Source organism: Ursus arctos, unplaced genomic scaffold (assembly GCF_023065955.2).
Source record: "Ursus arctos isolate Adak ecotype North America unplaced genomic scaffold, UrsArc2.0 scaffold_2, whole genome shotgun sequence".
Classification (NCBI taxonomy): domain Eukaryota; kingdom Metazoa; phylum Chordata; class Mammalia; order Carnivora; family Ursidae; genus Ursus; species Ursus arctos.
In genome coordinates this window covers 90,279,973-90,305,937 of record NW_026622874.1, presented here as the reverse complement: position 1 = coordinate 90,305,937, position 25,965 = coordinate 90,279,973, and the positions used below count along the sequence as shown (strand labels likewise).

General features: G+C 43.3%; 1 protein-coding gene across 1 annotated transcript in view; it reads right to left on the bottom strand.

Annotated features, from left to right (window-relative positions):
• The window catches only part of CALN1 (calneuron 1), a 404,458-nt gene that overhangs the window by 215,302 nt on the left and 163,191 nt on the right, over window positions 1-25,965 (bottom strand). The window contains exon 3 of the mRNA XM_048224589.2: window positions 22,625-22,768. Coding sequence (XP_048080546.1) covers window positions 22,625-22,768 — 144 coding nt within the window. The remainder of the gene's footprint in view (window positions 1-22,624; window positions 22,769-25,965) is intronic.

Sequence of the window (25,965 nt, the reverse complement as noted above, 5' to 3'; positions counted from 1 at the left end):
GAAGTCCTGACACCTCCCTCGAAATCTTTGAAGTCCGCGTGAACCAAATCGAAGTGACACTGTACCAAAGCCCCGTCCAACTCAACTGCAGGTTTGGTTGATTAAGTCCCTGACACTAATGCCTGGCAGAAGGAGTCCTGCCATTCTCCGCGGGTAAATTTTCTTTATTTCAGTCTTACAGGTTTGGTTTGTTTTTTTTTACACAGAATATCTGGCATTCAATAAAAATTATGGGAAAAGGCAAGAAAGTATGACTGACCGTCCAGAGAGGAAAATTCAAGAAGCACACCCAAGAGATGACCCAGGTGTTTTCATGATCAGCCCTTATAATAACTATGACAGTATGTGAAAAGATCTAGTGATAAAGACAGAAAATATGTGAACAAATGGGGAGTTTCAGCAGAGACATGGGAACTACAAAAAGGAAGCAAATGAAATGCTAAAAATGGGGGCGCCTGGGTGGCTCAGTCGGTTAAGCAACTGACTCCTGATTTCAGTTCAGGTTGTGATCTCAGGGTCCTTGGATTGAGCCCTCCGTTGGGCTCCACACTGAGCGTGGAGCCTGCTTAAGATTCTCTCTCTCCCTCTCCATCTGCCCCTCCCTCCACTGCGTGCACGCCCCCACCAAGAAAAAGAAAGAAAGAAAATGCTAAAAAAATAAAAAAAGAATAGAATGAAGAACTCATTAAATGGGCTTAAAAGCAGACTAGACACAGCAAATAAAAAGACCCATTAATAAAAAGTATCCACTGAAACACACATACATAAAAAGGGGAGTGGGAAAAAAAATCAGAACACAGCTTTGAAGATCTGACAAACATTATCAAATAGCCTAACAAGTGTATCCTTGGAAATATGTCAGAAGAACAGAGAAGGAATAAAACAGAAGAAATATTCTAAGAGATAATGGCTGTGGATGTGCCAGAATTAATGAAAGAAATCAACCCACAGATCCAAGCAGCTTGACCGACATCGAGCACATTGAGTGCAGAGAAAACCAGACTCGGGCATAGCACAAGCTGCCAAACGCTTGCAAAAAATCTTCAGGGGCACCTGGGTGGCACAGCGGTTGGGCGTCTGCCTTCGGCTCAGGGCGTGATCCCGGCGTTGTGGGATCGAGCCCCACATCAGGCTCCTCTGCTATGAGCCTGCTTCTTCCTCTCCCACTCCCCCTGCTTGTGTTCCCTCACTCGCTGGCTCTCTCTATCTCTGTCAAATAAATAAATAAAATCTTAAAAAAAAAAAATCTTCAAAACAGCCAAAGGAGAAGACACAGATAACAAAAGGTAGCAACAGAAAAAATAACTGCGGATGTCTCATCAGGAACAATGGAGGCCAGAAGCTAATAAAATGATATGTTCCAAATACCCAACGAAACACAAAACTGTTAACCTAGAATGGGCCACCTTTTATCTATCATTTAAATAGGAAGATGAAACAAAGACATTTTGTTCAAACAGCTAGCGATGTGCTGATGTTCATTCCAGCATATTCTCACTAACCCAAATGTCCGCCAACAGATAAACAGAGAAACAAAATGTACTACAGACATACAACGGAGCATTCCTCGGCCATAATAAGAAAGGAAGTTCTGACCCTGCTACAACACGGATGGACCTTGGAAACGTTAAGCTCAAACAGGTCGACTACGAAAGGGCAAATGTTGTATGATTCCACATGTGTCTAGAGAAGGCAAGTTCATACAGACAGCACATTCGAGATTACCGGAGGTTGGGGTAAGGGGAAATCGTTGGTTAACAGTTACAGAGTTTCTGTTTAAGATGACGGAAAAATTTTGGAAAAAGACAGCGGTGATGGTGGTGTAATTCCATAGACGTACTGAACGCCGGTGCATTATACACTTAAAAATACTTGAAATGGTGAATTTAATGGTACGTGGGTTTTATCACCGTAAAAAAAACCAGAAATGAAAACAAAAGACGTTTTGTCAGTGAAATGCTGAGAGTATTCTTCCCCGATAGAAATGAGGCAAAAGAAATGCTAACGGAATACCTTTCTGTTGGAAGGAAAAGAGGCCAAAAGACAGCTCAAATACGCAAGAAGGAAGAAAGAACACCAGCAAAGGTAAAGCAGTGATAAATATAATATAGTACAGGCAGAAGCAAAATATATGACAACATACATTTATATGTTATAAGGTTCTTACGTTGTTTATGAAGTACCATAAGATTATTGGAAGAAGACATGTGGTCAGTTATTGCATGTTGTCATCTCTAGAGTGACCACCAAATACACACATACAAAGGAAAATAACTAATAAAACAGTAAGAGAGACAAAACAGAATGACTTAAACACTCTCCTTTCAAGCAAAAGATGGCAAGAAAGGAAAAAGAGAACACGGAGTACGGATTTCTAATAGGAAACATGTATCAATGCAGCAGACGTAAATAGAACCTTACCAATAATTACATAAATCATAAACACACACTAATTTAAAAGATGAGCTGGCTGGATAAAAAGGAGACCCAATTATCGGCAGCTTATAATAAATATAAGGACAGTAACACGTGGAAAGTAAAACAGCTAAAAAGGTAAGCCGTCCACAAACTAACAATACAGCTGTAGACTTCAAGACAAATAGTAGTATCGAACATTTCATTATGATAATGATTTTATAAAGAAATGTATAAAAGAAACAAATATAAAGAAAACATCACAATTTCTAATGTGCTTGTGTCTCATAAGAGAGCATCAAAATACACACAAAAGCTGCAGAACAAAAGGGAGAAATAGACAAGCCTGAATGGAGAATTTTCTTTTAAGACTTATTTACTCATTGGAGAGAGAAAGAGAGAGAGAGAGAGAGACAGTGGCGGGGAAGGGGGGGCAGAGGAAGAGAGAGAATCCTGAAGCAGACTCCTCGCTGAGCACGGAGCCGGACGTGGGGCTCGGTCCTAAAATTCCGAGACCTGAGTCAAAATCAAGAGTGGGCCACTCAATGGACTAAACCATCCAGGCACCCCAATAGTTGGAGAATTTAACACCTCCTGACAGTAATTGATAAAAGAAAAAAATTTTCAATAAAGATTCAGAAGATCTGAACCATACTACCAACCAGTTTGACGTAACTGACATTTATAGAATACTGCATCCAATGATACAAAATACACATTCTTTTCAAGCGCACAGGAAATCAAATGCTGGGCCACAAAACAGGACATGGTAAATTTCAAAGGATCAAATTCATCCAAGGTATGTCTTCTGATGGCAATGATAACCATAATATACCTAGATGATATTTAATGATGACAGTAAGATTTCTATAAAATCTCTATTATTTAACAACTAAGCATGATATTTCTAAACAGCCCAGGAAGTCAAAGTAAAGAAAAATGAAAGAAAAAGAAAGAAAGAAAGAAAGAAAGAAAGAAAGAAAGAAAGGGAGGGAGGGAGGAAGAAAAACACGCAAGGGCATTAGAAAATACTACACACTGACAATGAGAAAAGCAACACATTGTGATTTATGGCATGAGAAACACTTCGAATGCCAGGAGAAGACAACATAGCATTCTTTATGCAGCCTGGAAAAGCAGGCGTGGACTCCTCTCTCTTTAGTCCCCTTTTCTCCCAAGACACAGCCCAACTATGCAGCCCCACACCCACCCATACTGGTCATTACAAGAATGCTAGAAAAACAGATGAGAGGAAAGAAGTGTGAGGACACTTTCCCAACTTTAAAATGCTCTCTGTAGAAGCGAGTAATTGCTAGCATTGTTGTCATTCACGTTATTACAACATTCCAGGATCTGTCTTTTCTGGATGGCAGCAGACTGGGAAGCCAGAAAGACTAGAGGTGAAATCCCAGCCCCGTTATTTACCAGCTCCGTGACTTCTTGGGCAAGACAGGAACTAACATGCTCTTGGTTTTCTCATCTGTAAAATGGGTGTATGCCTCCTTACCACATGAAGGAAGTCGGCAATCAATGTTAGTCAGTCTCACTTCTTTTGTCTATTCAAATCAGACCCAGTTCTCCGAACATGTAATAATGTTTCCTATAATTTTTTTTAAAGAATTTATAGCATGTGGTTGAAGCTTTAAGTCTTTAAGATCAAAGATCTGAGCTTTCACTCTAACAAGTTTGGAAGAGCAAATTAAATCCAAGTAACTTGAAAAAAAACATTTAAAAAGAAAAGCAGAAATCAATGAAATAAAAACAAACAATAGAGGGAATTATCAAAGTCGAAGTTGGTTTTAAAATGTATTAAGAAGGGGGGTGCCTGGGTGGCACAGCGGTTAAGCGTCTGCCTTCGGCTCAGGGTGTGATCCCGGCGTTATGGGATCGAGCCCCACATCAGGCTCCTCCGCTGTGAGCCTGCTTCTTCCTCTCCCACTCCCCCTGCTTGTGTTCCCTCTCTCGCTGGCTGTCTCTATCTCTGTCGAATAAATAAATAAAATCTGAAAAAAAAAAAATAAGCTTCTCATCGAGAGTGATGAATAGGTATATGATAAAGCAAACTGAGCACTGTAAGATCAGTGAATGAGTTTATAGATGCTCACTTCATTCAGTATTTCCGCACGACTGAAAATTTTTATGATGTAATACTAGAGGAAAAAAATCCTTCTAACAACGAAAATTCCAGGTCCAGATGGCTTCAAATAAACATTTAAAAAAGAAAAATGCCAAAGTTATGCAAATTCTTTCAGAATATTGAAGAGGGGGGAAAAAACCCCAAACACAAAAAACCAGCATAAACCTACTACCTAACCCTGACAATGACATTATAAGAAAATTACAGACCAATGAACACAGATGCAACAATCCTTAATAAAGTAATGAGCAAATCAAATCCAGCAGTGTCTGAAAAGGAAAATACAAAATGACAAGTATGGTGTAATTCTAGGAATAGGAGGTTTGTTTAATGTGCGAAAATATATCAATATACTGACAAAACATCAGAAAAAAAAATGATCATTTTAACAGATGTAGAAACAGTATTGGAAAGAATTCAATCCCTATTCAAGATGAAAACTTTCAGCAATCCGAAGTAGGGGGAACTTATTCAATCTGATAAAAGCATCAACAAAAAGCCTACAGCTAACTACGTGCTAAGTGGTGAAAGATTTTCCCTAAAATCAAGAAAAGAAATAAAAGTGTCTCCTCTTAGCACTTTAATTAATCCTAGCTGGTGCAATAAGGCAAGAAAAGAAATATAAAAGACATAACACTTGGAAGGGAAGAATTAAAACTGTCAGAGACATCTTTGAGTCTGCAGAAAATCCGGTAGACGCTATTAAAAACTAGTAGAACTAGCAAGATAGAAGAAAATAAAATTCGTTGAAAACACGACAACTGCTTTTCCACATGACAGCAGCAAACAATCTAAAAGTGGTATTATAAACAACACAATGTACAATGGCATCAAAAATCATCAAGTGCCTAGGAATAAATCTCATGAAAGACGTGCACAAGTGAAACAGACAAAAACATTGTTGGGAGCTAAAAAAATGAAAAGACATACCCTTTGCAGATTGGAAGCGTTACTGTTGTTGGTGTGTCCGTATTGTTAACATGTCTCCATAGATTTCCTACAACTGGAATACAAACCCCAGATCGTTTTGTTGATAAAATTGACAAGCAGATTTTTAAATTTGTGTGGAAATGCAAGAGACGTAGAATAGCCATGACAATTTCGGAAATATACTATATACCTATACTTCCTGATTTCAAGGCAGCATAAAACTATAGGAGTCAGCACACTGCGGGGCTGGTGTACAGAAGAGAGCACACAGATCGATACCGAATCCGGTAACTGCCACACTCATGCTCAAGCAATATCCGACCGAGGTTCCAGGTCAATTCAAAGAGCAAACAGCAGTCCTCTTAACCAAGTGGGCTTAGAATAACCGAAAACTTGTGCAAGGCAAACAGAATCTCAACTTGTACCATGCTCCATCCACGAAAACTAATTTCACGTGAATCACAGACCTGAGTGAAAGCAAGAACCCTAAATCTTCTAGAAGAAAACGCAGTCACATATTTCTATAACACTGATGCAGACAAATTTTTTTTTTTTTACGGGAATCAAAAAGCGCTAAACTCCAAAGGAAAAAAAAGTGATAAATCGGCTTTACTCAAACTTAAAATGTCTGCTGATCAAAAGACACTATTAAGAAATGAATATATAAGCCAGAGGAGTGGGGAAAATTATTTGTCAGGGAATTTTTTGTTCCAGTCTTACCCTGCTACAGATAACTGTCAAAACTCATCAGCCTGAATATTCCAGAACTGTGCATCGTAGAGTGTTTGAATTATGCATCAATTAAAAAAATAGAAATCTATTGGTACAGGCTGAGGTGAAAAGGAAGATGGGGGAATGAGGAAAAAATACAACAAAAATAAAAACTACCAGCACAATTAAAATCCACAATGTAAATCCCCCCATCCAAAACCAGAACTAATCTCACTGCTAATCAAGACCAGTGATATAGGGGCGCCTGGGTGGCTCAGGTAAGCGACAGACTCTCGATTTCAGTTCAGATCGTGGTCGTGAGATCAAGCCCCATCAGGCTCCACACCGACTGCAGAGTCTGCTTAATATGCTTTCTCTCCCTCTGCAACCCCCGCCCAGCTCTTGCGCGCTCTCTCTCTCTGTCTCAAAAGAAAAAAAAATTATGAAAAAAAATTATATAAAAAAAAAAGACAGTGGCAAAAAAGACAATTCTTGGAGGAAAAAAAAATATATTTGCAAGGAAGATCATCTGGAAATCAAATTAAGAAAAAAGAGAAGAATATAAAAAAATTAGAAATCACAAAGATGATACATCTACAGAATTAAAGGACAGGAAAATATAAAGAATGAGAAGCAGAAATTTATATCAATGCATTTGAAATCCAAAAGAAATGGGCAATTTCTGGGAACAAAATCAAATCGACTAAAGAAAAGGGTCATTTGAATAACTTAACAGTAAATACGGATATATACCAAGTCCTGGTAAAGAACGACCCCAAACTGTTTCATGTTTACATGATTTTACAGGAATGTGTTCAAATATGTAAAACTGATTATTTTATAATCCCTTCTACTGCATGAAAAATGGAAAACTCCCAAAGACCTTTATAAGTTCATAAAACTCTGATACAAAACTTGCCAAATGGAAAGTAAAGGCAGTGGGTCAATTATTTTTTATGGATGGATAAGCGAAACTTAAATAAAAATAAAACACCGCCAGACAAACACAACAGGATACTGAGAGAGAAACTCATTTTAAGTAAGGAGGACTCATTCCTGAACTGCAGTTTTTTTAATTTTAGCAAATCCAATTAAATAATATATATCATCAACAGGCAAAACAATAAAAACTATATGATGACCTCAGTAGATGCCAAAAAGTTACTTAATAGCCACTACTGATTTAAAGAAGAAAAGGTAGGGGCGCCTGGGTGGCTCAGGCGTTAAGCGTTTGCCTTCGGCTCAGGGCGTGATCCCGGGGTCCTGGGATCGAGCCCCACATCAGGCGTCCCCCCTGGGAGCCTGCTTCCTCCTCTCCCACTCCCCCTGCTTGTGTTCCCTCTCTCGCTGGCTGTCTCTCTCTCTGTCAAATAAATAAATAAAATCTTTTAAAAAAATAAAGAAAGAAGAAAAGGTAAACCGAGAATAGAATATGACCTTACCATAATAACTAATACCCGTTTCAAACAGCAATCAAGGCCATTTGTAAGTTTCGTTCAAACTCTGGGGATGTTTCCATTAAAAACAGATACAAGAAAAAAAATGTCTGAAATTGCCAGCATTATTTGATCTAACAGCTATACCCACTGAAATAAGGCAGAAAAGGAAAACATCAACAAAAACAACAAAACAGGGACCCACATAGTGCAGATCAGGTCATTTCAGGGAGCATTTTTTTTACGGGGACCCCAAGCATACAGGGACCACAAGAGACACCTACTCAGTGCTCTCTTCCATTTCCTGGGTTCCTGAATATAATTCCCTCACATTACCCCATTCTCTGCTTGGTGCTGGAAGGGGATCCAACTGCTATCCTGCATTCATTTCTTCTGGAACCCAGTCCAGCCTGACCCCGAATCAGCCCTGGACGAGCTGGGTCTGCCTCTACTCTGAAAACCAAGAGACCTGTGAGCGAACGTGGTGGCTCAAACGTCACCAGCAACTGTCTCAAAACTCAGCAACTGCCTCAGTGCCAAACAGATTTACCAAAGAATGTTTGGGAGGTCTCCGTTTTACTTCCTCAGCAACACAGGGAGGATGTCACCTCATCCAAATTAGAAAAGCAAGAGGAAAAGATTACACAGACATGAGAAAGCATGGTTACAGAGATGCAATCCAGTGATGACTGGAAAGCCTTGAAGTAGTGAAGAAGAAAAGATAGACAGATGATAGATAGATAGATAGATAGATAGATAGATAGATAGATATGAAATACAGAATACTGAAGAAAAAGATGGAGAATGGACATCTACGAGGGAAATATGGAGACCACAGCGCAGGATCAAACCTGTACATGAGACTGGAGAGACTAACATCTATGGAGCAAAAACAGAAAACCAAAGGGTCAAAAAAAATGTTTTCTAGGAAAAAAACAGTCGAAACATGGAGAGTGTGAGTCATACCACAAGGAGTCCTAAGAACAGGGACCACCATTGCCCCAACCACCATGAACAGTAAGAACCCGGAGAAGGAAACGGACTCGTGAGAAGTCCGCACTTCACTGATGATGATGACATGGCCCCAAAGTGGGTTGTTTGCCAGCAATAAACAGGAGGATGGCCACAACCTTCTTGACATTAAAACCCCAAGATCATGGAGTAGAAATCATTGGACTTTAAAAGAGGCCAAAATTCAAGAACTCTGTACCTAAATCAAGTTGTTGTTTGTCTCAAGAGAAAAATTCTCAGACTTAACATACTCAGATGTAGGTTTGAGGTAAACTTCCTGAAAAAAAAAAAAAAAAGAAATTTTGGATAGTTCATGTCAGAACAGATGTATATTAATATTTAAAAAAGAAACAGAAAATGAGGTAAATATGACAGGGGGTAAGCACTGAAATCAGCTAAATGTACAGGTAAAATAATTGTTTCAAAATGGTTATAAAACTGGGGCGCCTGGGTGGCACAGTCGTTAAGTTTCTCCCTTCGGCTCAGGGCGTGATCCCGGCGTTATGGGATCGAGCCCCACATCAGGCTCCTCCACTGGGAGACTGCTTCTTCCTCTCCCACTCCCCCTGCTTGTGTTCCCTCTCTCGCTGGCTGTCTCTCTCTGTCAAATAAATAAATAAAATCTTTAAAAAAAATGGTTATAAAACTGATCATATTCTTTAAAACTTAAATTTGTAAAAATAAAAGGAGGAGAAGTACATTTATGTAATAACCATATGTAGAAATTAACAAAGGTGGTAAACATTTAGTTTCTCATCTTCCATAAAAAAAAGACTGTTATTAATTTGTAACTGATGTTAGAGATAAGTTCACCAAACCTTTAGGGACGTTACTAGAAAAAAGAAAGGAAGGATATCGGCTTCCCAAAGAACCTCAAGAATATTTAAAGAAAAAAACAAAACACCCTTTGTGCACAAGCAAAGGAAACTATCCATAAAAGGAAAAGGCAACCGACCAAATGGGAGAAAATATTGGCAAATCGTGTCTCTGATAAGGGGTTATTATCCCAGAATATAAACAGACCTCATGCAACCCAACAGCAAAAACCCAAACAATCCAATATAAAAATGGGCAGAGGATCTTAATAGGTCGTTTTCTCAAAGAAGACCTACAGAGGACCAACAAGTACATGAAAAGGCGCTCAACATCACCGTTTGTCGGGGGAATGCAGACCAAAAGCACAGTGACGCGGCACCTCACACCTGCTAGCGGGGCTGTTACCAACAGAAGAGCGAGTGTTGGTGAGGATGTGCAGCAAAGGGAACTTCATGCAGTTAGGCGGCTTGTACATGGTCCAGCTGCCATGGAAAACGGTATGGAGTTTCCTCGAAAAATTTGAAGATTTTATTTATTTATTTATTTATTTATTTATTTATTTGAGACAGAGAGAGCACACAAGCAGGGGGAGCAGCAGGCAGAGGGAGAAGCAGGCTCCCCGCTGAGCAGAGGGCCCCATGCGGGACTCGATCCCAGGACCCCGGGATCATGACTTGAGCTGAAGGCAGACGCTTAACCGACTGAGCCACCCAGGCGCCCCCTCCTTGAAAAATTTGAATAAATACGTCTGGGTACGTATCTGAAGAAAATGAAAACACTAACTTGAGAGATATGCGCACGTCCGTGTTCATTCCAGCATTATGTACAACAGTCAAGACATGGAAACAGCTCAAATGTCCACCCAAATGGATAAAGAAAATCTGGTGTGTGTGTGTGTGGATGGAAGGATGGATGGATGGATGGATGGATGGATGGATGGATGGATGGATGGATGGATGGACGGACAGGAAGTTAAGTAGATGACAGATAAGATAGATAGATAGATAGATAGATAGATAGATAGATAGATAGATAGATTAATCTATCCAGATAACAGACTGGTTGTTGCCAAAGGTGGGGGATGGGGAGCTGGGTGAAGTGGGTGAAGGGGGTTAAAGGTAACACGCTTTCAGTTATAAAATAAGTCATGGGGACACAACGTACAGCATGATGACAACAGTTAATAATACTGTATTACGCAACTTAAACTTTCTAAGAGAACAGATTTTGAAAGTGATGATCAAGAAAATAGAATTGCAGGGCGCCTGGGTGGCACAGCGGTTAAGCGTCTGCCTTCGGCTCAGGGCGTGATCCCAGCGTTATGGGATCGAGCCCCATATCAGGCTCCTCCGGGGGGAGCCTGCTTCTTCCTCTCCCACTCCCCCTGCTTGTGTTCCCTCTCTCGCTGGCTGTCTCTATCTCTGTCGAATAAATAAATAAAATCTTAAAAAAAAAAAAGAAAAAAAGAAAATAGAATTGTAACTATATACAATGATGGATGTTACTGGATCTATTGCAGTGATCGTTTCACCATATATACAAAATATCAAATCATTACGTCGTACGTGCAAAACTAATATAACGTTGTATGTCAGCTATACCTCAATTTAAAAAACCCATTGCAGGGGCACCTGGGTGGCTCAGCCGTTGAGCGTCTGTCTGCCTTTGGCTCAGGTCACGATCCCAGGGTCCTGGGATCGAGCCCCACATCAGACTCCTCTGCTGGGAGCCTGCTTCTCCCTCTCCCACTCCCCCTGCTTGTGTTCCCTCTCTCGCTGTGTCTCTGTCAAATATATAAAATCTTTTAAAAAACTTTTTAAAAATTAAAAACCCATTGTAGTTTAAAAAGACAAATTAGATAGTACGCATGGAAACCAGCATAACACAAAATGACAGAATTAAGACCCAATGTAAAAGTTCCGAAATAAATGATAGGTTAAGCTTGCCCATAAAAAGGCTCTCAGAATAATTAAAAATTAAAACAGCATGGCATATGTTGTGAAAAATTTTCTCACGGAAAGGGCACCAGACTGTGTTCCTGGAAGAAGCTATATAATGATTTGTGAATGTCCCCCAATGGCCACACTTAACAATAAATGTGACCCAAACTTGGGCCAAAAGGTTATGTGGCAAAAATGAACAGAAAGCAAAAATGTAATTCAAAAGCATTTGAAGAACATTTACGTTGATAAAACATAAAAGCTACTGTGAGGGCAGACAGAGCATAGAAAAATGAAATAAAAATTGTCGGAAGTAAACCTTAAGGAAGCCAGGTAACAGTTGTGGGAGAATTCAACACATCAAAGTAACTTATCTCAGATAAGATAACCAAAAGTACAGGTGGGGGAGATACAGGTAATATGTTGATATATAGATAATATATAGATATATAGATAATATATAGATAACTTCTATGCATATATGAAAGCCTTATACCATAGAGGCAATACCTTCATAAATGCACATATTCTTGGTTATAAAGAAAATCCTCCCAAATAGCAGGTCATATTGACCTTCCACGATGCAATAAAAATAGAAAATTTCAATGTAAACTTAAAATTCCAGCGACTTGGAAATTATAAAACACTTTCCTAAAAAATCTGCAGAGAAGCAGAGGGAATGAAAATATACAATAAAAATTTGTACAGCAAATAGTGAAACAAGAAAACTACCAAAACACAGGAGATGTTACTAAAACGCTTCTCAATAGCCAATTTCCTGTCTTAGTTGTCTTAATTATTAAATAATAAAAAATTAAAATAAAGCAAGTTGTCTACTAAAGTTGCTGGAAATGACAATAAGCAAAACAGAAAAAAGCACAGAAAAACAAAACAAACCCAAAAACACAGAATTAAAACTAAAGGAAAGGATGGGTGCCTGGGTGGCTCGGTCAGTTAAGCATCTGACTTCTGTTCGGGTCATGATCTCAGGGTCCTGGAATCGAGCCCCACGTCAGGCTCTCTGCTCAGCGGGGAGTCTGCTTGTTTCCCTCTCCTTCTGCCACTCCCACTGTTTGTGCTCTCTCTCTCTCTCAAATAAATAAAACCTTTAAAAAAAAAACAACTAAAGGAAAGAAAGAATGACTCTCTATAGGAGTGGAAGTTCCCCTCATCATTCTCGTCCTAAATTCAGGCTGAGTGCCACACTCCAAAGTCCACAGCGACCAAGTTCGTCCATCGAAAGAGGGTAGGCATGTGTAAGACAGTAGGGAACAGTGGAGACTGTGGCATTTGCCCTTCCTAGAGGAGACAGCTACTCCAGTCCACCAAATTACTGTAGTGAAGGAGTTCAGGTCCAGTCTTGTTAAATTATCCAAGATTTTAAGAGGAGAGAGAAGTGCATATTTTTAATATGAGATTTTCTGCTTTATAAAATGATGTGTGAGCCCAATAAAACGGGGCTGTAAGCTGTATTTGGCTGGGAAGGCTACAAGTATGCAACTTTCGATTTAGACTACTTACTTGGGCTTGAATCCATTTCAATAATGTATATTTTCCAGAAAAATCTCCATTTCATGTAATGTTCAAATGTATTTTTACAAAACTGTATCAAGTATTCTTTTTTAAATCTCCCGTATTTTTTTCATTTCCAGTTTATTTTAGTGGTAGATCTATTTAATTCTTCATTAAATATGCTATATTTGTCAATTTATTGCATTTTTTCTCAAGAGTCAACTCTTAGAATTATTCATTAAATTGAAAGGTTTCGGGTTTTTTTAATTTTTAGATTCCAAGTGGGTGGGATCCTTATTCAAACTTCTTAATTTCTGGTTTATTGCATTCTAGCCAAAGGATGTGCCTATAATGTTTGTCCTTTGGAATTTAGTTAGCTTGTCTTGTGGTCTAATACATAGCCAAGTTTTGTTAATGTTCAAAAATCGCTCAAAAAAGAAGGATATTCTCTTTTTTGGAGCACAAAATTTGTATTACTCAGGCACATCTACACGTGCTCATAGACACTCATATTCAGTGTTATTCAAATTGTTACTTAAGTTTTATCTACTTGGTCATTCTGAAAGGAATGTGTAAAATCTCCATGACAATCGTTTCTGCCCCCACGTAGAATTTCTAAAAGTTTTTCCTGAGATAAAAATTTTGCAATAAATGTAAAAGTGTGATAAAAAAAAAAAAAAAGAAAGAAAAAGAAAAAGCCCCAAGTCCTTAGGTCATTGTGAGTGCCGTTCAACAAATATTTCCATCCATTCCCTTCTGGGCATGAATTGGATTCCACTTCCCCAAATCCCTTGATAATAGGCACAGCCATGCGACTGGCTTTAGCTAATGAGAAAGTCAACAGAAGTGACCAAAAACTTCAGGAATCACTATGTGGTCCGCTTGGTCTCTTTCCCTTGCAGCAGCTGTCATGGAAACAGACAGAAGCCTCCTTCTGCTGGGACTCCTGAGTGAGAACGACAAAGAGGAAACACTGAACCAACCCACAATGGACATATCCCACAAGTGACAACTTTTATTTTGTGATATAAAGCCACTGGTATTTGGGGGAATTATTTATTATGGCAGAATAAATTAGCCTCTCCTTACTGAAACAGATCCTACCCCCATCACCCCCCAAAATAGGCAATCCACAAAAGGGAAAACCCAATCAACATATGAAAAATATATCATCTCACTTCTGAGATAAAACAAAAAGAGTAAAATGAACCACCATTTTTCATCAATTATATTAGTAATGACTTGCTAAATAATATTCAATACTGGTCAGGGTGTTCTGCGACAGGCCCTTTCATGCATCCTTGTGGTAAACCTAGACTGAGAGAAATGATATTTACGTCTGAAGGATTGTAAGTAGGTTCTCGTGCTCCACAGAACACTCTTGCTTCTTCTAAGAATCCAGCATGATTTCTCTTTTCATGATACAGTGTGGGGTACCAGCAGCAAGCAACTTTCCTAAGTGGTTTGCTTATCTCGATTCTTTAAGAATAGCAGTGCTGACCTTCTTGCCAGTGAAAAATGGGATACTGGTATCCTTGGCATGACTGGCATCATAATTAATTAAATGTCATCTGTGGTTTCTTTTGGATAAAATAATTATCGAAAGCAAGGTTTTTTGAAGACCCATGTAGCTCGTATGCTTGACCTTTACAGTAGCAATGATGACTACAAGGACTAGGGGGATTGATAGTTGTTTCTGAGTGCCCTGGAAAGAGAAAACGAGGGGCGCCTGGGTGGCTCAGTCAGTTAAACATCTGCCTTCAGCTCAGGTCATGATCCCAGGGTCCTGGGATAGAGCCCAGTGTTGGGCTCCCTGCTCAGCGGGGAGTCTGCTTCTCCCTCTCCCTCTGCCCTTTCCCCCCACTCCTGCTTGCTCTTTCTCTCTCATAAATAAATAAAATTTGGAAGGAGGGAAGGGAAGGGAAGGGAAGGGAAGGGAAGGGAAGGGAAGGGAAGGGAAGGGAGAGCTAGCTTGAGCTTGTCTCAGCTCTGGTCACAGTGAGAGAACAAGAGTGTTTTCAGGGTGGCCCCCAAATAATCACTCATTTCCCACAACTGCAGGGAGCACCCCAAGTTTAATTGGGTGGCCTGCAGAGTTGTAAGCTGAGGTCACAGACTCCCCAGATCTCTGATGTAAAATTTAGCGCACTGATTAGAAAGGAGTGGGACCTACGACTTAGAAGGGGGACCTCTGGGTGAATTCAGAAAACAGAATGCCCGAGTCTCCCTCACATCCTCTCTGGTATCTCCCTGAGCTCAGCCAAGAGCACTTTGAAGACCTGGAAGAAACAGCTGAGGCAGCTTCTTGAAAGGGACTGCCTATTTTCAAGACCTACTCCCACCACATTTTGCTGCCTTTACAACACCCACGATTATGATCAGATCAGCACATCCCAGGAGTTTCAAGTCTGCTATGGGAGAACACAGAGAGGTGAGATGCTGCTAATTTCTATCAGTGTAACCCCAGGGGACAGGTGTAGCCATGGATTCCAGGGTGTTAAACGAGGGAGAGAGAATAGAGCATCGGCTGAGGAGGCTCTTACTGAAATGGGTACTCGTGCGCAAAACTGTTTTTATCATAAACGTGGGCTTGAATCGCTAGAAGTGGCTCGAACAGTTCGCTCTTAGCTGAAACTTGGATTCAATGTGGCCAACTGTCAATAAGATTAAGACGGTGGACTTTTCCTGGGTTAACACAGAAGAAGGAATTGCTTAGGGAGATGGGAACGTTGGAGTAGATTTTTCACAAACATCCACCCCCACCATATATCCTAAGACGACCTAAAAAGGATTCCCCTCGTTAAAGCAACGAGAAACCCAAACACACAATCTTTAATTCACAGTCTCTGCTCTTAGGTCAGGCTTGACTCATACAGGTGTAACCTGAGGAGTGGCTGGAGCTTATCATCCAGCCAAAGGTGACAGCAGGAGATGATATGGAGCAGGAATGAGCAAGCAAAATATTCACATATAGGTTTAAAATACTTAGGTGATGCCATGACCGGAGTATGTGTGTGTGTGTCTGTGTTCTGTTCGGTTACTAATTTAACATTCTCTAGTTACCCTAAGTGACCTACACCTGCTAAAATCACAAAAAGAATAATGTATCTACAAGATATGTGGTTAAGGGGGCACCTGGGTGGCTCAGTCAGTTAAGCATCTGCCTTCAGCTCAGGTCATGATCCCAGGGTCCCGGGATTGAGCCCCATATTGAGCTCCCTGCTCAGTGGAGAGCCTGTTTCTCCCTCTCCCTTTGCCTACTTGTGCTCTCTCTCTCTGTCAAATGAATAAATAAAATCTTTAAAAAATAAAAATTAAAAAAAAAAAAGATAATGTGGTTAAGATCTTAGATTCATATGGCTCTTACTAGCAGCGTGAACTGGGCAAGTGACTTGAGACCTCTGTAGTTCATTTTTTTCACCCACTTAGCACTTACGGCTGATATGAGGACAGGTAAGTTAATAAATAAAGTGCCTGGAACAGTGCGTGGCCCATGGTGAAGACTCTGCATGGATTAGCGAGTATTACTACTATTGTGCTGTTATTGGGGGCATGGTGAGCATTGCATAAATGTAGGTCATTATTATCATTACCCAGTTAAGACTTAGCACAGCAAGATCAAAGTAAATTCAGCAATAATTCACTAACACAGAGTGAAATATATAGTTTGATGCTATTTATGCTTATTCACAAATGCAAATATTTGGATACATCCCTGTAACTGACCTCTAATGGCTTTGTGAATTTCAAATCCCTGCACATTGAGTTTCCCCGCAGGAGACTAGGGAGGGGCTGCACCCCCCAAAGACATCCCCAAACACAATTGGGTCAGCTTCCTCCTTCTCAAAGTGTGCCCTAAACTAGCACTCCTCAAACTTCCCTGTGTCTATGAACCACCTGGGACTTTTGTTCAAAGGCAGGCTCAGATTCGGCTCAGGTCATGATCCCAGAGTCCTGGAATCGAGTCCCTTGTCTGGCTCCCTGCTCATCAGGGAGTCTGCTTCTCCCTCTGCCTCTGCCTGCTGCTCCCCCTGCTTGTGCTCTCTCTCTCTCTGTCTCTCTCTCTCTGACAAATGAATAAATTCTTAAAAAAAAAAAATGCAGGTTCAGAATCAGCAGGTCTGGGGTAGACCCGGGATTCAGCATTTTAAGCCGGGTCCCAGAGATGGAGCAGGGAGAAAGGGGGGACCATCTGTAGGTGTGAGCTCTGTCTGGGAGGGCCTCCTTGCTTCCAGACAGGGCTGACGGACCACAGACTGTCCTCTGGCTTCATCAAATTCCCAAAGGACAAGCTCCTTCGCTGCCTTACAGGCATTTACCTCTTAACTCAGACCTTCTTGCTCATACAAATATCCACAGGCTTGAAGATTTCTCTCAAGCTTTAGATGTTTCTTTCTGCCAAAGGTCCCCCAGTTACATCAATGGACACACTGTTGTCTGTATATGAATGAGATTGTTACAGAATGCAGACTTCTGGGCCCCACCCTGTGGTTTCTGATTCTATGGCTCTGTTTTGTTTTTTTTTAACACGCCCTCCGGGTGTGTTCTGATGCGCACCAAGTTTGGGACCCTCTGCTTTTGGCTAAAAAGCCCCAACGGCTTCCACATCACACCAGGCCTTTCCATTCATGCAGCGTGTGGGCAAGCATCTTCCCTCACACATGGGAAAGAAGTGTGCATTCCAGCTCCCAAAAGTGACCGACGCCAGTCCCGGAGCCTCCAAATCACTACCCGGCTGTGGATGAATGTGGGGCAGAAGTGAGCACCCCTCTGAATTACGCTGGTACTTTCTGTCTTCTCGGAGATCATGCATGATAACAGAGAGGCCCTGAGGGTGACCGATCAGCATACCCCTGCAATGAACAGGTGCCTGACAGCAAAGACACCGCTAACTCTCCCGTGTGACTCTGGCCACAATTCTGTTCCTTGTGGTCAGAGGCTTGTCTCAAAATGAACCGAAAGGGAATCTCACTGACCGTAGAAATGGGCAAGTTCACACACAGTAGCCACCAGATAAATCCTTTTACAATGGAACCAAACGGAGCCCAATTCACTGTCGAGACAGAGGTGGACCTGTGTTCAGAGACAGGAAGTCATTCAAAACCCCACATTTGCTGGGATTTCACAAGATTATGCATTTTTTTAATGTCTTTTAATTATATTATGTTAGTCACCATACAGTACATCCCTGGTTTCCGATGTAAAGTTCGATGATTCATTAGTTGCGTGTAACACCCAGTGCACCATGCAATACGTGCCCTCCTTACTACCCATCACCAGTCTATCCCATTCCCCCACCCCCCTCCCCTCCGAAGCCATCAGTTTGTTTCTCAGAGTCCCTAGTCTCTCATGCTTCATTCCCCCTTCTGATTACCCCCCTTCTTTATCCCTTTCTTCCCCTACCGATCTTCCTAGTTCTTATGTTCCATAGATGAGAGAAATCATGTGATAATTGTCTTTCTCTGCTTGACTTATTTCACTTAGCGTTATCTCCTCCAGTGCCGTCTGTGCTGCAGCAAATGTTGAGAAATCTTTCTCTCTGATAGCTGAGTAATATTCCATTGTATATATGGACCACAACTTCTTAATCCAGTCATCTGTTGAAGGGCATCTCGGTTCCTTCCACAGTCAAAAAAACTAAGAGGCAGCCCACGGAATGGGAGAAGATATTTGCAAATGACGCTACAGATAAAAGACTGGTATCCAAGATCTACAAAGAACTTCTCAAACTCAATACGCGAGAAACAAATAAACAAATCATAAAATGGGCCGAAGATATGAACAGACACTTTTCCAATGATGACATACAAATGGCTAACAGACACATGAAAAAATGTTCAAAATCATTAGCCATCAGGGAAATTCAAATCAAAACCACACTAAGATTATGCACTTCTGAGGGGCAGAAAGGAATTCGGGAAGAAGGCAAGGTCTGCCTTTGTTTCAATGAGGGACTTCCGCTGGGTAAGTGCGGGACCCCTGAGGGAAGCTTGTAGGGGGAGAGGATGGCATTAGCACTTGCCAGGGGGGCCTTCCCCAAGGCCGTGAGCTGCTGAGAATGTCCCTGATTTGACTGTTTCGGGAAACTATTTGCAAAGCTAGCTGGATTCGTTCCAGATGGCCACGGTGGTGTGGTTGGAGAAACTATTAAAAGCTGGAAAGCAGTCAAAAATAGCCGTTAGGTCTTGAAGATCCCAAGGCCTTATTCCCGGGTGAAGGAGACTGGAAGCTCTGAGGCCCTGGAGCTGCTGTGGGCAACTCAGAGGTGAGGGGAGCAGACAGGACGTGGCAGAGCCCACCGTCCTTTGCAAGCAGTCTTTCTCAACCCACATCTCTGAGAGATGCCAGCTTCGCAGATTCTTTTTGGGGTGACTATTTTGTCCGTTCTTCCAAGGATGGTACATAACTAGGACCGAGGTGCACTGGAGTAAAGTCGATTCCCGATGAGCCTGATGGAGAAGGCTGCAGGCTTCCAGATTCTGGGCTGAAGGGGAGATTCTGGCAAAAGGCGTCTGGGAAAAGTGAATCCCGGCTCCCACCTGGTGCTAGGGCAAAAGTTACCTCAGCTGCAGAGGCTGGAAAGGGGAGAAGCACTGCCAGCAACAGGGGGGTGTGCAATGGAGTTAAAAGTTACAAGAAAGAACCTTTGATGTCAAAGACCAAAGAGGAAGCAATGGGCATAGGGCACAAAATCTGGTTTTCTGTTTATTTAACTCCAAGCAGATCTGCCCTTGCAGCGTACGCATGCGCGCACACACACACACACACACACACACACACACACAGAGTCCCAGCACTCAAGGCCAAGAGAGCAATCCCAGACTCTACAGCCTGCCTTCCATTGTGTCTTCTGGAAAGCCAGCTCCACACACAGACTGGAGCTGTCTGGCTCTCTCCATGTCCAGGAAATCCCACCGAGCTCCCTAATCCAGGGAGGTTACTATTACACGCTTAGGCGGCAAGGCACCCCACTCCCAAGGAACCACCTAATGAAAGCCTCATGTGTCAACTTCGGTTGCACAGACACACTCAGGCTACTCCAGCTGGGCCTCGTGCCGAAAGGATGACCTCACCGTCGGGCAAACCGGCAGGGACCCCAGAAAGAGAAGTCGGTGTGTGGGCCGGACCTGCTCCTAATCACGGCCAGCTGGGATGGACGGAGGCACTGCCCCCTCTCCTGCTGCCCGCCCCCCCCGCCCCGACACCAGGGTCCTTGGGCCGGAAGGCACAGTCAGCTTACAGCTAAGAATCCCCAGCTCCAGCCCAAACACCCCACTTTTTTGGCAGTATCCCCATAACAATTTCTGCCATTCCACAAGTTTCATGCCAAAGAATAGCTTAATTCAGTAAGGCCGAATCTCTGTGCAGAACCCCCAGTTACAGAAGCTAGAAAGGAAGGATAAATTAGGACCTATATATATATATTTTTTAACAGAAGCGCAAAAGGCCCATTAAGAGAAAGTCACTGAGACGTGGTCCATCCACGTCCGGCATGCAGCACCCCAGAAATCCCACTTAGCAGCCTCATTCACAGAACCCCTAAAGACACACATGTCGGCCTCAGACTGGACATCTTCCACTTTGCTCTTTTCACACTTAGGCAATTAATAAACCGGTAGAGCAACTCCTTCTACGGACATCGCTGCTCTGTCTTCATGTGGCTGCAGTAAATCTTTCGTAAGCAGCAAAACCAAACCTCCAAGAAGCTACACTTCGAAAGTAAAGAGATGTGTTTTTCCCTGATGGTGTCACCGTGAGGGAGCTGATGACCTCAGCTTTTTTTTTGAACCTGAGCTTTTGTTACAGGAACGAACAGACATTCTCTCCAAGTGAACCGCTAAGTCCTTTTAAGTTCTGGTAAGTTCTGCCGTTGGCATTGGTAGCTGAGTATAAGTTGCAAATAAATGGGTGGAACTAGGAAGCTGTGAAACTGAATCCGATACGGGCTCTGCTCGAGTCCTGACGGGTTCCTTGCACAACCTGAACACAGAAGATCCCCTGGGCCTCCAAGACCTCATGAACTCAAGGAGGATTTGCAACAGTGTGAAAACTCCCTGTGAGCTGAGATCCAGTGAGTGAATACACACAAACGAAGACCCTTCGGTTTCAGAGGAGTAACTCACCCACGGTAGGTCTGGCTCGTTTTTATTAAATGTTGCTACTTCCATTCCACTAGCTTTTGTTATAGGAGTTGTGGGTAGAGAATCAAAAGCCCAGAATCTTCGTTCCATAAACAGAAGTGTAGATTAAGATTTCTATTATTTTAAGGAGGAAACTTTTTCTGGAAATGTACCTCCAAAATGAGGATGGGGGTCAATGGAAAACAGATTTTGCTCTACGAGATATGCTTGGCTCTGGGTTTTCAGAACTATCTAAAGCAAGCAGCTAAATATAAAGCAATGTCAAATCAGGCCTGCAAAGATACGGTGAGTCACAATCAATCAGAGTTGTAAGGACAAGGCTGGGACTGCTTATACCACTGAGCACCCCTGATGAAACATCCCTCTCCTGAACAGGAAAATAAACGTCCACGGCTATACTGGGGGGTTGGCTGGAGTTCATTCACCATTTGGTCACCCTTATTATCATCCTTCCAGCAATTCCAGCAAGATAACACGAGAGAGCTGCAGGTCAAGCAAACATCTCCCAACCACGGTCTTTTCCTCCAAGGGGCTTCCTGACCCCATGCTCTACTTCCTGCTTTTCCCCTGTATACTTCACCCTCTGAGAGTCCCAATGCCCACCACTCTGGACCCCTTAAGCCTGGGATCGAGCTGCTTTTCAGAGGGGGAGAGCATGTGTTGAAAAAAATAATAATAATAAATAAGAAGGCTTTTTCTTGGACCTTCAGCCAAGGCTGAATCTAAATGTCAGGAGGGTCACAACTGGTTTGGGATAGTCTCAGGGTTTTGGAACAGGAAAGAACCTTCAAGATGTCATAGGTCACTTTTTAGAACTTTTAAAACACAGGGAAACCCTTTTCCCCAGTGAGGTTGTAGGAAGCAACCCAGCAAGTAAAACAGAGAGGAAAGAAGCCGTAATTATACCCAGACAATGGCATATGAATTTAGCCATTAAAAAAAAAAAACACAACCCCATAAAGTACAGATACATGCTATAATACGGATAAACCTTGCAGACATCATGCTAAGGAAAAGCAGCCAGTCACAAAGGACCACACATTGTAGGATTCCATTATTATGAAATGTCCAAGAGAGAGAAATCCATAGAAACAGAAAGTAGATTAGTGGCTGCCTAGGGGTTGGGGGTAGAGGGATGAGAGGTGGGAGCTAAAAGGTAGCTTCTTTTTGGAGTGGTGACAATGTTCTAAAATTGATTACGGCATTGGTTACCGAAATCTGTGAATACGCTAAAAGCCACTGAATCACACTGTTTAAATGGGCGAGTGTTATGGCATGTGCATTCCATCTCCCTAAAGCTATTTAAAGGAGAGGGAGGGGAGGGGGAAAGATCTGTGGTGGCTGTTCCACCGGCCAGCCCTCCTTCCTCACCCTGTTCCCTCCGGTGGCCCCCCACCTTTGCAGGTGTGTTGTTTGCACGGAGTGTTGTTTGAAAAACCCTGATCTAGCCCTCAAATGTAAACCAAGACATGAACCCAAGTCTTTTGACTCCAAGTGCAAGGCCCTTTAAAGCCAAGGTCTCACTGATGAGCCGGGGCTCATCTCGGGGGGCCCCGCTGCACGCCCAGGGCTCACCGTCCATGTCCAGCCGCTGCATGATGATGGCCAGCTCCACCTCACTCGGCATGTACCCCAAAGAGCGCATGGCCATTCCCAGCTCCTGCTTGGAGATGAAGCCATTCCCATCTCGGTCCAGAACCCGAAAGGCCTCTCGGATCTCTACAAGAGGGAAAGCAAAGAAAGTCCAATGGTCACGTGGCTTGGTCTGTTGCATTGAAATTATCGACAGTCCTCTACCAAACACTCTTAACTGCTTTACAAATACTAATATGTCAGAATCCTTTAATCAGATAAAAGAGTGGCCAAAAAAGGGACAAAAAGAAAGGAAGAGAAAAGGGAATGAAAAATCAGGAAAGGAAAAGAAGGGGAAAAGGAAAAAAGAAAACCAGCCCTGAGCGTCCTAAAATACCACAATAGTGCGTAAAATTCGACGGTGGTCCCAGCGGAGACCCGTGTTCGCCAAGGACATTTCCTGGGCTGGAACGAGCGGGTTAGGTTTCAGCCGTGAGGACAGAGCTGCCTCTTAACCTGGGCGCCTCGTTTGCAGGAAAGGAGAACGAGATTCCCCTCCACAGACTCCTGTGTCAGCCCCCTGCTGCCGCTGGAGCTGTGCAGAAGGCTTTTTTTTAACCCCGTAGGAAGACTGGAGTTACTATCCTGGTGTTTTTATTTCATCCTCTAATTTACAGCTATTTTATGGCTATAAACAACCTCAGATCGATAAGAGTGTCATCAAAGCCCAAAAGGCATCTTTAATCACATTCTCTCCAGGCCGGCAGAGGATTTGACTCTGCTGTCAATAAGGCCATTCCACTCGGCAGGTGATCGCCCATCCCCTGACCCCAACCTGAGTTGTTCTGCATTCGGCCCGGAACCCCTCCATCTGGACCCCCCGCCACCTGTGGGTCCCGGGTTGGCTGAGCATTTCCTAACACATCACAGGGCCGCGAGGCATGGTGTGGGGACTTCAGGATCTGAGTCTGAAGATGACAGGTTCGTCAATGGGATCTGAGCGCCAGACTTGGCTAAACCCGGTGCAAGCAGGTATGGCCGCTGCCAACATTCATCACTCTGTTCAACCAGAATTGGCTGTCTGTTCCTGGGGAGCATGGAAGTAAGGACCTCTGAGAACCAACAACAACCCGTTGGGCATCACGGTTCTCCTCCAGAGCCCTACATTCCTGTCGGGAAGGAAAGACCCAGGAACTTTTGAAACTCTTGAAACTAACCCAAGACATTGGCCCTAACCCATTTACCTACTGCTTCTCGAAATATCTGACTATGCTCCCGGGAAACACCTAGAACCACACCCTTACCCAAACGAGCTTTGGTCCCTTCCCATTTGTACTGATTTCCCGGGACTGCTACAACCAATCACTACAGGGGCGCCTGGGTGGCTCAGTCGTTAAGCGTCTATCTTCGGCTCAGGTCACGATCCCGGGGTCCTGGGATCGAGCCCCGCATCGGGCTCCCCGCTCAGTAGGAAGCCTGCTTCTCCCCTCTCCCTCTCCGCCTACTTGTGTTCTCTCTCTCACTGTATCTCTCTCTGTCAAATAAATAAAATCTTTAAAAAAAAAAAATCACTACAAACATCGTGCCTTAAAACAAAATAAATTCCTTTTCTCATAATCTGGAAGCGGAAGTATGAAATCAGGATCACTGGACCAAAATCAAGGTGGGGACAGGGCTGTGCTCTCCTAAGGCAAGAATCTCTCCCTTGCCTCTTCCAGCCCTGGGTGGCTCTCGGCACTCCTTGGCTTGTGGCCAGGTCCCTCCAAGCTCTGCTTCTGTGGCCACATCGCCTTTTCCTCATCTGTCTGTGCTCTCCCTCTACGTTCTGCTTCAAAGGACACTTGTGAGGGCATTTAGGACCCACCCAGGTAACCCAGGATAAGCTCCCCATCTCAAGACCCTCAACTTAACATCTGTAAGAACCGTTTTTTTCCACAAGGAAATATTTACAGGTTCCAAGCTTAAGGACCTGATACTTCTGGGGCCCGATTTTCAGACCCCTCTCCCATCCAGGATTGCCACCTGAAACGCCTTGCCTTCCTCTTTACCTGTCCCAGTCCTGTCAGTCCTTCAAGCCTAAGTCGGGGACCGTGGGTTCCGCAAAAATGCCTTTGCCCACCATGGCCAATGTTCTCTCCCTTTCTGCTCCTGTTCAGTGGGTCATTCCTTCCTTTCTCGTGACGTCAGCCCATCCCATCCAAAGATACGATGGTTGGTGCAGAAACCATGGCTTCTCTTCCTATACGTCATTCATCTTTGTCTTCCCACCCACACTCCGAAGGAGGCATTACACAGACTCAATGGGTGATGGGTCTCAATACGTAAGGATCGCGTATTAGTAGCAAATTCACTATCAATACGAATTCTGCACGTTGAGTGCTTTCTGAGAGTAAGTGTAGGCTCCAGCAGACAGAAGACCAGCCTGTGAGCTGGGACCCCAGGCTCCCGGCCAGGCGCATTAGCTAATTAGGTCCGCAGCCAAACCCCGAGGCCTCGGATTGTTCATGTGTAAAATGAGCTGGGTTGGCCACGAGGATCCCTAAGGTCCTTCCAGACCTTTTCTGGGGATCTGTGGACATTGTTAAAGTGTTTAAGAGAAGAACAGGAAGCCTGTGTTCTCTTTCATACCCTATTAATCTACTGTTCAAACACCCCTCTTTTTTCCATTGAGGATAAAGAAAAAATTTCAGTCTGGTCCAAATTCTGAATCAAGGCGTTTGTCTGCACTTTTAGGCTTTTCTCACCAATGAAACAGGCCCAAGATTCCCTCAGGCAGCCATATGTTTTTCCTACCAAGTCCCAGGTGGCCCGGAAAGAGCTTAGAGCCACTGCTCAGCGTGAGGTCATGGCACACAACACGCAAGGACAGTGGGGCGGAGACCACGGCCTCACATGGCCGGAGCCCAGATGCCGAGGGCAGGAGGACGCGCAGGCGGGGTCTGCTGAGGTGGGAGTCGGCCCACAAGGAAGTCAGTCTGGCCCTGCCCTGCAACCGGGGCAGGCTTCTCCCTGTGCCTCGATTGCCCCATCTGAAAAATGGGTTGGGTTGGCTCTCTTTCTAGCCTAATAGGGCTCTACTTCAGAGTCGGCAGATACCATGCAATAGCAGAAAATGTCAGATGATGACAGAGGCCCAGCCTGGAGTCAAAGAGAGGCCAGGGTCCTAGGTGGGCCACCTGGATGGCCAGCTGCACGCTGAGCTCGGCCCTTTGTCCTCCTTCCCCAAGGTACACCTCCACTCGCCATCCCTCTCACCCAACCTTGAGCTCCCCGGCTACTATGATCACTCTGACAGGGCGACCCCCTTCTGTTGACAGGGTGACAGGGTCTGGCCTCCCTGTGAT